Genomic DNA, 13842 nt, shown 5'->3' with positions numbered 1-13842 from the left:
CAAATACGAGGTAATGAGTAGGTAGTCTATTTTAAATAGTGTGGTCAGGGACATCTAAACAGAAAGTTGAATAAAGAAGACTCGTGACATTCTCAGGGCGGAACACTCCAGGCAGAACCAAACATCAAGGTTGTGAGATGGGAACATGCTTAGAATGTCTGAGATAGCAAGGGAGCTAGTGTGGCTGGAGTGAGCCAAGAGTAGAACGATGTTAAGAAGTGAGGTCACAGAAGAAGCCAGGGTCTGGAGTATATGTATATGTATATGCATACAAATATCTCTTTTGTAAATAAATAAGATCACAACACAAACCTGGGCACACAGACTTGAATGCTGAAAGGGTTCAGGCAGATGGCTTTAAATGCATCTAGTAGGCAGATTGGGCAATTTGGTTGAATGGAGAATATATGCTCTTCACAGAAAGGGTAACTTTTACTCAGCCTTTGCCAATTGTTGAAATGCACATGTGTGAAGGATAATTTTGTGTGTCAACTTAGTTAGGCCATGTTACCCACAAATTTGGTTAAAACCAGTCTAGATGTTCCTCTGAAGGTACCTTTTTTAGATGTGGTTAACATTTAAATCAGTAGACTTTTATAATATGGGTAGGCCTTCAGGTAAAAAGACTGGAATTCCCTGGGGAAGAAGAAATTCTGCACCCTGAGATTCAGGACTGCAACATTAACTTTTCCCTCATTGTCCAGCTTGCTGGCTTCCCTGAAGATTACAGATTTGCTGGCTCCCTGAATTGCCTGAGCCGATTCCTTCAAACAAATCCCTTTCCCTGTATATGTATTGGCTATTGGTTCTATTTCTCTGAAGGGCCCTAACAAACATACATGGCATAAACCTAAGGGTCCCACATTGTCACACTTCCCATTTTAAAATTTTGGAATCAGTTTAACATTTTCCAATAATATATAGAATGAAAAGAACATTCACGGGAAAGATTCTAATTTATTTTTTCACTATAATAAACAATGTTGCAATGGAACAATAGATAATAATCTTGTTCCCTAATTTTTTTTAAAATTCTAAATTTCAAGAGATAAAATCCAAATAAATGTTTCTGATGATAGATTACAAATTTGTATACTATGGCTTGGAAAAAAAGAAACTTTGTAGATAAGTGATATACTTGTTTTATTATATAAAGATCCCATATTGCCCCACATTCCTATAAGTCTTTTATATAAAGAACCCATTATGCCCCACATTCCTATAAGTCTATTATATAGAGACCCCATTTTGCCCCACATTCCTAGAAGTCTAGATGCTGAATTAGGTTCATGTTATATCCAGTCAATTCATTCATCCACACATTTATCATTGAGTTATTATATGCACTGCACAAATAACTACTATGCAGAAGAAACTTTGAACCCAAAGAAACTTTCAATTTGGTGTTAAATTTGATTGTTCATTTTTTATCTTTTGCATTTATTTACTGAAAGTCTGATGTGGTTAACATTTAAATCAGTAGACTTTGAGTAAAGCAGATTACCCTCCATAATATGGATAGGCCTTCAGGTAAAAAGACTGGAATTCCCAGAAGCCTTGGGAAGGGAATTAAGACACATATTTATACAATTATTGCACAGGGATGCACAGTAAGTAAGTATGGTAGAAATTTTCAGTAGAATGAGATCACTTCTGATGGAGAAGATCAGAACAAGATAAATGGAATAGTTGGTATTTAAACTGTATTGTGAAAGCTCAGTAAGAACAGAATAAGCAGGGGGGACTGCTACAGGAGGCAAAGATGGGTTACACAGGGAACTGAAGTGGGAAAATATTGGTTGTGTTCATGAGATTGGGAATTCATGTAATAGTCAATTCAATGCAACAAATATTTGTTGAATGCCTACTGTGTGGGAGGCAGTGTTCCAGTGAAATAAATACAAACAAAACTGAGAGGCAACAAGATGACTGAAGAAATATTAAAGCAGAAAAAGAGGTGATGGCATTATTAAGGAAGTTCACATCTGTTAGGTTAGAGTTTGGAATTTATTGTATATGTAATCCGGCATTGTTAAATACTGCCAATGCCTGACTGAGTGGTTAAAAATAAATAATGTTTTAGGAATTTTAAGGGAAATAAGTAATGAAAACAATCTGATAAGCAACAAAAAATGCTTGGGCATGAAATTATTCAAGTATGGTCCAAGGTAGGAGAGGCAAAAGTGACAATGATTATCAGGAAAAAATCTAGAAAAATGGGGTTATAAGTTAAAGGGACAAGTAAAGATTACATACGTAGGAGTTAAGTAACACCTGTAGAACTTTAATGATGGTGATCATAGGTGCCAAAACCAAGAGAAAGCCTACTTTTTTATCTAATAAAATAGGAAAATAAATTCTATCAAGCTGATAGAAATAATGTTTACAGATGTCAAAGTCCTTGACCTATAACTAGCAAACCCATTGATTTGCTAGGCACAATCACTAGATGACAAAATATTTTGTAAAATTGTCTTAAGTTGAGTTATTTGTATGTACAAACATATATATTTTGTAGAATAACAAATAGCAGCTGAGAGCTATACATATTGAAATTCAGACTTATTTTTATAACTTACTATGGAGAATAAGGCAAAGATAACAATGCAAACTGATAATACAAATGTGTTTTTCTGGATACAAAAGTCACAGAAGATGTAAATTATTTCTATAGCAGTAGGCTTTTTACTGCTTTGTTGTTTTATGTTTCAATAAAGCAAAAAATTAAGTACTTTTATAAATATTATTATTAATAGGTTTCCTTTGCATAGTGTTTTAAAGTTTTCAAAAGAGATTCATTGATTTTCATAATAAACCTGCCAGATATTATTTTTGTTTACAGGTGAATTAACATTAGGAAGTTAAGTAATTAATTAACTGCAACATTCCGTAAGTTGAGGAATAAGGGAAGAATCTTTAAATATATTCCAAAGTAACTGGTCATATAGCAAATACAAATTTCAATTTTTAAAAATTGCTTTAATGTTCTTTCAGTTTAGCAATCCAGAGCCACCAATAAATATACACGTGATCTGAATAATAAAGGTGAAGTAAATTGTACATTAAAAAGGCCTTAGAATAGGTCCAACTTAATAGCATGAGAGGGCAGTTTTGATCTTAAGCACTACTAAACACAAATGGAATCTACCTTCTTTGAGGGGTAATAACTTCCTTAAAATTTTGGAGCTACAAAAAGCCTATAATGTCAAAATTGAAAATTCTCTCTTTTCCCCTCTCAACCAGTAGAATTTGGCATTTGATAAGTTACCCTACTTCTGAATATCAATTATGTCACCTTAGATAGAATTTATCTATGATAAAACTATGATTACATGTAAATGTAATTTAAGTCTTTTGCATTCCTTTTATCACTGCTTTTGCTATATGGTAGCAAATGTAGCTCTATGGACAGTTAGTTTCTGCAGAAGATATAGATACAATAAAATTTTTATGTCACTGGATAGGCCAATAGGCATAAGCAATTAGAACAGAACTAATGAGGTGAGAATTGAGTGTTCAACTCCACTCTTAATGAACAATTTGTAATGAGAAAAATACTGCTTCATGGTTAGCGTCTGCATGCTATGAGCACTCTCCAGGTGTGTTACCAATGCATAGTTCTGAAGAGCATATGGTTCAATAAAAAACTATCACCACCATAAAAACAAACATCAGATCCTTGTGATAATCCTAATATTTCTATTATTAATGTTATCATATATGTAGACAGTATGCATGTAAGAAGAAAAAGGCTCATAGTAAATAAAATTTATTAAAAGAATTGACATAGTTTGAATGTATTCCTAAAGTTCATGTGTTTGAAACTTAGACTTCAACACAACCACCTTGGGAGATGGTGCCTAATGAGAGGTGGTGGCAAGTCATGAGGACAAATGGATTAACATGGTTACTGTAGGAGTGGGTTAATTATAACAAGAGTGGCTGTATCATAAATCCAAGTTTAGCCTCTTCCTCTATCCTTGTCACCCTTTCTTGCCCTTCTATTTTTGCTATGGGATGATGCAGCACAAAGGCCCCCACCAGATGCCAGAGTCATGCTCTTGGACTTCCCCACTCTCAAAGTCATAAGACAAACAGATTTCTATGCATTACAAATTGCCCAGTCTGTGGTATTCTGTTACAAAATATGTATGTATAGAAAAAATTTAGAATTTCACTCTTTTCAAGTATATTTTATATAGCCTCTATCTTTATGGTTTTATGACTTTGAAATGTATAAACAAAATAAGTAGGTTCATGTTTAGCCCACTTTTTACATCAAACACCTAAGTATTGTAGTTAACTTTAAAAAATACTAGTACAATCATGGAAAACATACTAACTTAAAAATATGTATATTCTATTTAGTATTTTTTGCTCTAAAATGTGTAATTTACCAGGTCCTGAATAGTATTACAGATTCATATGTAGAATCAGACAAAATAGAATAAAAATTTAAAACATATTACTTGCTATTATGATAAATAACCACATTAAATCCTACTACTGGCACCAAACAACAGGATATAATTCTTGTCTAAACATTTTAATTTGCACTTTCTTTAAGTAAAAGAAAAAATAAGGAAGCACTGTAATCAGCAAACATTGAAACACAGTCATTCCCTCAATTAGAAAAGAGTTTGTTATTATTATGCCTCTTGAACTTAGGAATGTAGTACTACAGGTTTACAACAACAGGAAAAAAATCATTACTAAATACAAACTAATCTCTACAAATTTAACCCATTTTTTCCCATCATCACAGATGTGGAACACCTATAAAAATTTAAATACAAAATATATAAAAAATTAAGTACAGTATATAACATATAACATATATATGATACCAAATATATAATTATATTCAGTAATTATATTATTGATTACATTATGTTAATTATAAAATATTAGTGATTATAATATTGACTAATATAATAATATGTATAAGCTATAGATTATAATTTCCAACATATTTTAATGCACCTCTGTTGATTTTGTTGAAATATTTGCAGAATTAAAACCCAAGACTTAATGGGTAAGATTCTTCCCTGATGAAGCTGTGTACATTTATATTAATGAAGCCATTGCAAATAGATTTGGCATTTGTCACAGCAATAAGAAGATTCTAATACTTACTGATAGTGCTTTTACAACAAATAAAATTTATGTTAAACCTTCATATTGTTATTCCCCTCCTGCTAGTTCTTTATGAGAAAGAATAATTGGTTACGATGGTAAGTTTGGTAACCCACCACTTACTCACTAGCACTTAACTCTAATATTTCCTTTTTTTAGGACTTAAAATATTCTAAACCAAAAGAAACAAAAAAAAACTAAAAAATACATTCCCATATTTCCATAAAATGAAATGGAATGCTTATAGCAACCATAGCTCTTACTCAATTCCAGTAAAAACAAACATTTTTGACAAAAAAAAAAGATTTAAAAAAGTAAAATCAATATCACTAGTTGATAAAATGAAAGGCAAAGTAGAATGAAAGTCATCAGCATATTTTAATCTTCCTCTAAAACTAACAACTGGGCATATATTCTCCTCTGCTTTGTCTATAGAAAGGTGAAACTCAAGAGTTGAAGGTTACTCTTACTTCCTGGTATTCACATGTGAGCTGTATACTGACTCACTCCTGGCTCCAACTAACTGTTCTAATACCGTGTTTTTCACACCTCATTTTTCTTAATTATTGATAAATAACTTTATTTAATGACAATACACATGCTCATATATGCTTATATATGTATGCTCATATAAGAAAAAGCATTTGTCCACACACATCAGTTGAAACTGATTTGAATAGCTGAAAGTATTTTTTCCAAGCCTTACTAGGCATAATCTATTATCTATGAAATTGATCTATCTCTATTTTTCTGAAAATTACAGTTTCAACCTCGGCTTTCTTTACATAAAAATGGAATTTTTTCTTTTCCTATAAACTAGGAAGCTTTGAGGAAAAAACTAATATCTGTATGTGTGAAATGTATCTCATATAGGGATTTGTAAGCATCAATTGTTCAAGTATGTAAATAGTTTACTTTCATTTAAATAAAATTAAATCAGAATCTGAGCTTCCAGGAAATTTAAGCACAGTTATTTTTGGAAACTTCCTCCCTTTGCTAGAGTTGTATACATGGTAAACTAATAACATACAATTTATCATTTTAATCATTTTTAAGTGTATATTTCAATAGCCGTACGTACATTCACAATGTTGCCCAACTATCACCACTATTCGTTTCCAGAATGTTTTCATCATCGTAAACAATTTATACAATTCCCTACCTTCCTCTTCCCCTAGTTCCTGGTAACCTCTATTATTCTTTTTATATATATGAATTAGTCTATTAGGGTACTTTATATACATGAAATCATAGCATATTTGTCTTTTTGATCATACTTATTTCACTTAGCATAGCTTTCCAGGATTCATGAATGCTGTATCAGAATTTCATTTTTAAATTTTTTTTTGAAATTTATTTTATTTAACTTTTTTTTTCATTACAATTCTTAATAAACATTTATACCACTCATATCTCTGTTTGTATATAAGATATGTTGACACACATTTCAAGTCTTCATACATGTACTTTGTATAATGATGACTATCCCATTCCACCATCCTTGCTAACCCCCTTTCCCCTCTGTTCCCTCCCACCCCTCTTCCCTATCTAGAATTAATGTAATCCTCCCATGCTCTTACTCCCTACCCCACTATGAGTCACCCCCCTTATATCAGAGAAAACATTTGTTTCTTGGGGATTGGCTAACTTCACTTAGCATTATCTTCTCCAACGCCATCCATTTACCTGTAAATACCATGATTTTGTTCTTTTTTAATGCTGAGTAATATTCTATTGTGTATAAATGCCACATTTTTTAATCCATTCATCCACTGAAGGACATCTAGGTTGGCTCCACAGTTTAGCTATTGTGAATTGTGCCGCTATAAACATTGATGTGGCTGTGTCCCTGTAGTATGTATGTCCTTTGGGTATAGTCCGGGAAGTGGAATAGCTGGGTCAAACGGTGGTTCCATTCCCAGATTTCCAAGGAAACTCCATACTGTTTTCCAAATTGGCTGCACCAATTTGCAGTCCCACCAGCAACGTACGAATATACATTTTTCCCCACATCCTAGCCAACACTTGTTGTTTGTCTTCATAATAGCTGCCATTCTGATTGGAGTGAGATAATATCTTAGAGTAGTTCTGATTTGCAATTCTGATTGCTAGAGATGATGAGCATTTTTTTCATATATTTGTTGATTGATTTTATATCCTCTTCTGAGAAGTGTCTGTTCAGGTCCTTAGCCCATTTATTGATTGGGTTATTTGGGTTTTTTTGGTGCTTAGCTTCTTGAGTTCTTCATATACCCTAGAGATTAGTGGTCTATCTGATGTGTGAGGTGTAAAAATTTGCTCCCAGGACGTAGGCTCTCTGTTCACTTCACAGATTGTTTCTTTTGCTGAGAAAAAACTTTTTAGTTTGAATCCATCCCATTTATTTGATTCTTGTTTTTAATTCTTGTGCTATAGGAGTCTTATTAAGGAAGTTGGGACCTAATCCCACATGATGAAGATTAGGGCAGAATTTCATTTTTTAGTCTGAATATTTCAATTTACATACACACCCATTTACACCACATTTTGTTTACCCATTTATTTGTTAATGAATACCTGGGTTGCTTCTAACTTTTGGCTACTGTAAATAATGTTCCTATGAACAACTGTTTGAATCTTTGTTTTAAATTCTTTTGAGTATATCCTTAGAAGCAGAATTGCTGGATCATGTGATAATTCTGTTTTTGAACTTTGAGAAACCATCAAATTGTTTTCTATAGCAATTACATCATTTTACATTCCCACCATCAAGCCACAACAGTTCTCTGTACCTTTTTGTTTTGATAAGACACATGAATTTTTCTGGAAGATGAACTTATGTTACCCACATTTTTCTTAGGTGTCTATCATACATTCTTCTGTGCATCCACATTGTCAGATTTCCTCTGATACATCTATCTATCTATCTATCTATCTATCTGTCATTCTTGTATTTCAAGATGAAGATTTTATTTATTTTTAGGTCATTTTCTATTTTCACCCTTAATAAGGAGCAACTCACATATATCAGTATTTTTAGAGACGATACCTAAGTGAATATTCAATATGTTTTACATCTTGTGACCTTCACCTCTTCTCATATTAATTATCCACTTCTAAAGCAATGCCTTAAACATCATCATTGCTCAGAACTGAGTGTTTTACTTCTGAGATTATTTTTTTGTACTCAGGATTACTGAACCCAGAGATACCACTGAGCTCCATCCCAGCCCTTTTCATTTATTTTTATTTTGAGACAAAGCCTTAGTTTCTTGGGCCTTGATAAGTTTCTAAGGCTGGCCTCAAACTTTCGATCCTCTGGCCTCAGGCTCTTGAATTGCTGGGATTACAGGTGTGTACCATCACACCTGGCCACTTCTGAGATTTTAAATAGCAATGTTCTTGACCTGACTATAACCTCCTATCCCTTCAGGTCTTGAATTTTCTTAGTCCTATTATATTTATTCTGTAATCTCCTTAAGATTTATGGTTTCTTGATACTTCCTTTTTTTCTCAGTATACATGTCCCTTCAACTTTATTTTCTTACCTATTTAGCTTAGAAAATCATTTATCATTCCAACAACATTTTTTGCTAGTACCCTCCAATCTTCTCTATTCTCTATCATTTTCCTCTTATAATTTGGAATCCTAAGACAGTTTAATCCTTTGCCTTTTTTACTGTTATACAAGGGTACTTGAATGTGGCATCCATCCCTAGCTGAGTCCTCAGGATTGTTTGACTAGGCTCCTTTTTCTCCCTGCTGACCTTTTGTGGTGCTGGGGATTGAACCCAGAGCCTGTACACACTAGGCAAGTGTTCTACCACTGGACTACATTACATCCCCAGCCCTTGACTTGACTTTTTTTTTTTTTGCCCATATTCAGTTCTCTCTCCCATTCTGAACTTGAGTGGTTATTCTAACCCTATCATTCCTGGCAGGGCCTCCTGACCACTCATCTTCAGAAGCTCACATCAATCTCTATTTTTTGAAGCCTCAAATTTATTTACACTGTGTTATTCTTACCTCCTTTACTCCTATCTATGATTACAAGTTGGCCATCTTCCTGTTCAACATAAACTCTTCTACAAATACTCTTAAGTCTCTTTCTTTCCACCTTCTCCAGAGTCTGTTCAATAACACTCCTATGGGCTCCTTCCAATCAACCATACAAATTCAAGAATTTGCCACTTTTCAAAACCAGAAAAAGAAAATCACTAACCTTCCTTCCTTTCTTCTCAACTGTCATTATTATATTTTTTTATTCAAGTTTCTTCAAGGATTATGCCACTGTCCAAATTGCCATACTTTTTTACCTATTGTTTCTCTTCAATTTACTAAGAACTGTTTCTTTTATATTTAATGAAACTTTTTTTTGTGGAAGTCACTAATGACCACCAAATATCAAACACAAAGGATATTTTTAATTCTTATCTAATACAACTATTTAGTGGTATTTTACTTTTTTTTCTTTTTGGAAATTTCTCCTTAGTTTTAGTAATTTTACACTCATTAATTCTCCTACTGAATTGTTTAGAAGAAATCATGTTGATGTAAATAGAAAAAAAAGGCCTCTGAAAACAAATATTTTAGCTTCATACTTTTCAAAATAATTGAGTGATCTGCAACTCAGCAATGAGAAGGAGCCTTAAGAACTGGCATCTTAGTTTTTTGTTTTTTTTTTTTGAGGAAGTAATGTCAGTTCATGCAAGATTATCATACATCTGTTAAAATTCTTGGACACTGTCATTTTATCAACAGAGCACCTGTTGTCCTATCTCACAAGGGTAGCAGAGAAGTTTCCATAAAAATTATTCATATAAATGGAGTGAATCTGCTACCTCCCACACTGTAACACCAATAGGCAACAATCATATGACATTGATATAAGCCTTTGTGTGTGTGTGTGTGTGTGTGTGTGTGTGTGTAGTACTGGGGATAAAACCCAGGGGTCCTCTATCACTGAACCATGTCCCTAACTCTTTATTTATTTTGAGACAGAGTCTTGCAATGTAGGCTGGCCTCAAGCTCCTGAATAGGATTATAGGTGTCACCACCAGGCCTGGCTCATAAGTCTTAATAAAGGGTTAATCATGTATCCTTTTAATATTTTACTAAGACCCTAATTTAATACAGCTAACAAATATGCATTTGAAACACTAGCTCTAAAACTTGGCTGCACATGAAAATTTCTAGGAGCTTTAAAACACACCTATACCTGATATAATAAGCCTAGGTTGTGTAGGGAGGGCATCAGGATCAGGATTTTTGGAGGTTCCTCAGGTGATTCTAACAGTAGTTAACAGTTGAGAATCACTGGTGTAAAGAGAGAAAAGACTATAATATTCATTCAACAGTTAAAAAAAGGAGTGAATATATTCATTCATTATTGGAGTTTGCCTACCTGCCCACCTGAATACTCATCTATAGCCACTGATGGTAACTGCAAAAACAAATGATTTCCCACAGTCAGTGACAAACTAAATGGCTTAAAACAACTGAAATTTAATGTGACACAGTTCTGGACAAACTGGTCTAAAATCAGGTGTCAGCAGGGCTATACTCTCTCTGATGGCTCTAAAAGGGAATCCTTCTTTGCCTTTCCTAGTGTTTAGAGTTTGCTGGTAATTCTTGGCATTTCTTGGCTTGTAGATGCATCATTTCAGTCACATGGCCATCTTCTCTCTCTCTCTTTTTGTTACCAGAGATTGAACCCAGGGATGCTTAACTACTGAGCCACATTCCCAGCCCTTTTTAATTTTTTTTAGAGACAGGGCCTCCCTGAGTTGTGTAGGCCCTTGCTAAGTTGCTGAGGCTGGCTTTGAACTCCAGATCCTCTTGCCTCAGCCTTCCAAGCTGCTGTGTTTACAGGGGTGTGCCACCACCCCCAGCTCTGTGTTACTTAATATTGTCTTTCTCTCTTGTCTTTTTCTCTTTTGGTACTTGTGGACTGAACATGGGGCATTCTACCACTGAGCCCTTTTTAAATTTTATTTTGAGATAGAGTCTCAATAAATTGCCGAGGCTGGCCTTAAATTTGAGATCCTCCTGCCTCAGCCTCCAGAATCACTGGGATTTTAGGTGATAACTATCATGCAAAGCCAGATTGCTCCCCTGGCCAGCCCCTGCTTTTTTAAAAAAGCATGCCAGTCAGATTAGGATTCATCCTAATGACCCCATTTTAATTTGACTGCTCTGTAATGACCCTATTTCAAAATGAATTTTCAAAACATTCTGAGTACTGGAGGTTAGAATTCAGCATACCTGTTTTGGAGGTGACACATTCAATCCATAACAACCAACTGCTGCAGATGTCATTGACACCTTCAAAGCTGTCATATACTTTTCATGTCATATACTTAAGTATTTGCAGTTACATAAAAATATCATTCACAGTCATTAGATGTGTTACTAGAAGTGACTATTTAATGCATTTGTCATGATGACATTTAGCAATATTGTAATGTAAAAACTTCATAATTGTATTCCAGTAAAACTGATTTTGATTTAGTTGCATTTATCAACATTATATTAAGAAGAGGTTCAAATTAATAACAAAAACAACTTTCAGTACAACTTCAGTTAGTGAATTCACATTTCAGACTTGAGGTTATTTTTAATATTAGTAGTTGAAAAATCTGTAGGGCATCAGTGTTTTCAAACTTTTTTTCTAAACCATGATTTACTGTGAGAACACATATTTTGCATATAACCCAATATATAATCTTATCCCTCTCTTCACATACACATCAGAAAACTGACACAAAAATAAAACAGTATTTATTCTTACTATACAGGATACAATCTGACATTTTCTATTCTATTTCTTTTCATTAAAAATGCTATGGCTCAGCGGTAGTGCACTTGCCTGGCATGTATGAGGCATTGGGTTTGATTCTCAGCACCACATATAAATAAATTTAAGAAGAAAAGCCAGTTTTAACTTTTTGAATTAATTTTACAACTACTGGAACATAAACTAATTAAGTCAGTTAAAAATCCTTTAGAGACATTTCTTTAGAAACTTCTCATAAGTATACTATAATAGTTGAAAAGTTACTATGACTGCTATTGACATAGTATTTAAAAAACGTATATCACCTTAGAGGTGGCATTTAGATGGGTAAATAGTTCAATAGCTAACAAGGTTTCATTTAGACATCTAGTAATGAGTTATGTAAATTTTATAATTTTGATGGGAGTTTAAATTTTACCAAATGCAGGAAGGAAAAGAGGTAGAATGATGAAATTTTTGGCTAAATATTTTTAAAGTTACAAAAATGCTTTGAATGTGTAATTTTTTATTTTACTTAAGTATCTCCTCATTCACTATTGTGAAATTAGGTAGAAACATTTCCCAAACAATATTTATTTAAGCCCAAGCTAAAAAGAATTTTACCTGTAGTAAACTCGTAGTGTCTGGATTTCTTCTTCCAATTTTTTGTACTGTTCAACTGCAGCTTCTCTGGCTTCTTGCATCGATAACAACTTTGCCTGTAAGTAGTTAACATTTTTAAAATTTCAATATTAATTTTGTGGTGTTAAAAAACAGTAGTACAGTATGAATAGAGGTCTTACATTTCTGGGAGCTGAAAAACTTATCAATATTTTTATTAGTGTCTTAATTTCACAGACAATGATTAAAATGTATTAATAATAGAAATACCAAAGACATGAACAGTAAATTATGAACTTTGCTCATTATTAAACTTCTACCTTATTTTATCTGTATCATCAGATATATGCCCTTCTGCAATGTTTAACTTTATACACAGAATTCAGAATGTTGTACATGGGTTCAGAGCAATATCTAGGGTAGAGATAAGCACAATGGGTGTTTCACATACAAATTGAATGTGGCTTCACTGCCTAATCACATTAGATTTTCTTTTAACTTTATTAATAGTAAAGCTCAGAAAATTCTAAATATGTTGCCAAGCCATCTTTGATATTTAATGTGAAAAAAAATACCTGACATATCTGATTCTTACAGAAATGATTTAACCTTTTCAATTCCTTTTTGTTAGGTGAAAAAAAAAATCCCTAAAAGGCAAATGTTAGCAACTTTGAATGCTAGAGATTTCAAATTAAATTTATTTTAACTGATAACTTGAAAACATAAAATTATTCTAATTAAGTAATGTGATGTTTAAACACGTGTATATTTTATGATGTTTAAATCAGGTTAAACTCTAACTCCTCAAACAGTTATCATTTCTTTATGGTGAAAACTTCAGATATATATTTTTTAGTTTTTTGAAATGTAGTGTTATCTATAGTGTTTTTGATAGGGTTAAAACAGTAATTTCAAAACCTTTTGCAGTCTTTTCACCATCATTCACACTAGATTTTAAGAAATGCCAAAAGGGTTTTCAGCATAGCTTTTTAAATATAGCACCAGTAAGCAGATTTTAATATTATTAATTTGAGATTAAATTTGCATGAAAAGATTGTTTTTTACCCGAAATGTTGTTTGATAGATAACACAAACACAAAGCAATCTTATTGTCACAAACCTCACAAACTACATCAATGCCAATACTTAAAAATAATTGAAAGTTTCAAGTGGAGTTATAGAATGTTGCTGAATCCATTGTGATTTCGGTGTGATTATTTTCTTGCATAAGAATGCAGTCATAAGAAAAATAAAAAATCCTAATTATAGAAAAATTAATTAGTGTAATGAAAGTGAACAATAGATAATGCCATTTTTCTATTTTAATAATG

General features: G+C 32.9%; 1 protein-coding gene across 6 annotated transcripts in view; it reads right to left on the bottom strand.

Annotated features, from left to right (window-relative positions):
• Positions 1-13842, bottom strand: part of Mipol1 (mirror-image polydactyly 1) — a 318255-nt gene that overhangs the window by 102989 nt on the left and 201424 nt on the right. For all 6 annotated transcript variants that reach the window (XM_071607845.1, XM_071607843.1, XM_071607847.1 and 3 more), the window contains one exon: positions 12515-12609. In XM_071607845.1, the coding sequence (XP_071463946.1) occupies positions 12515-12609 (95 nt within the window). The remainder of the gene's footprint in view (positions 1-12514; positions 12610-13842) is intronic.

This window comes from Marmota flaviventris, chromosome 2 (genome assembly GCF_047511675.1).
Source record: "Marmota flaviventris isolate mMarFla1 chromosome 2, mMarFla1.hap1, whole genome shotgun sequence".
Lineage (NCBI taxonomy): Eukaryota > Metazoa > Chordata > Mammalia > Rodentia > Sciuridae > Marmota > Marmota flaviventris.
This window is presented reverse-complemented; position numbering and strand designations above follow the sequence as displayed.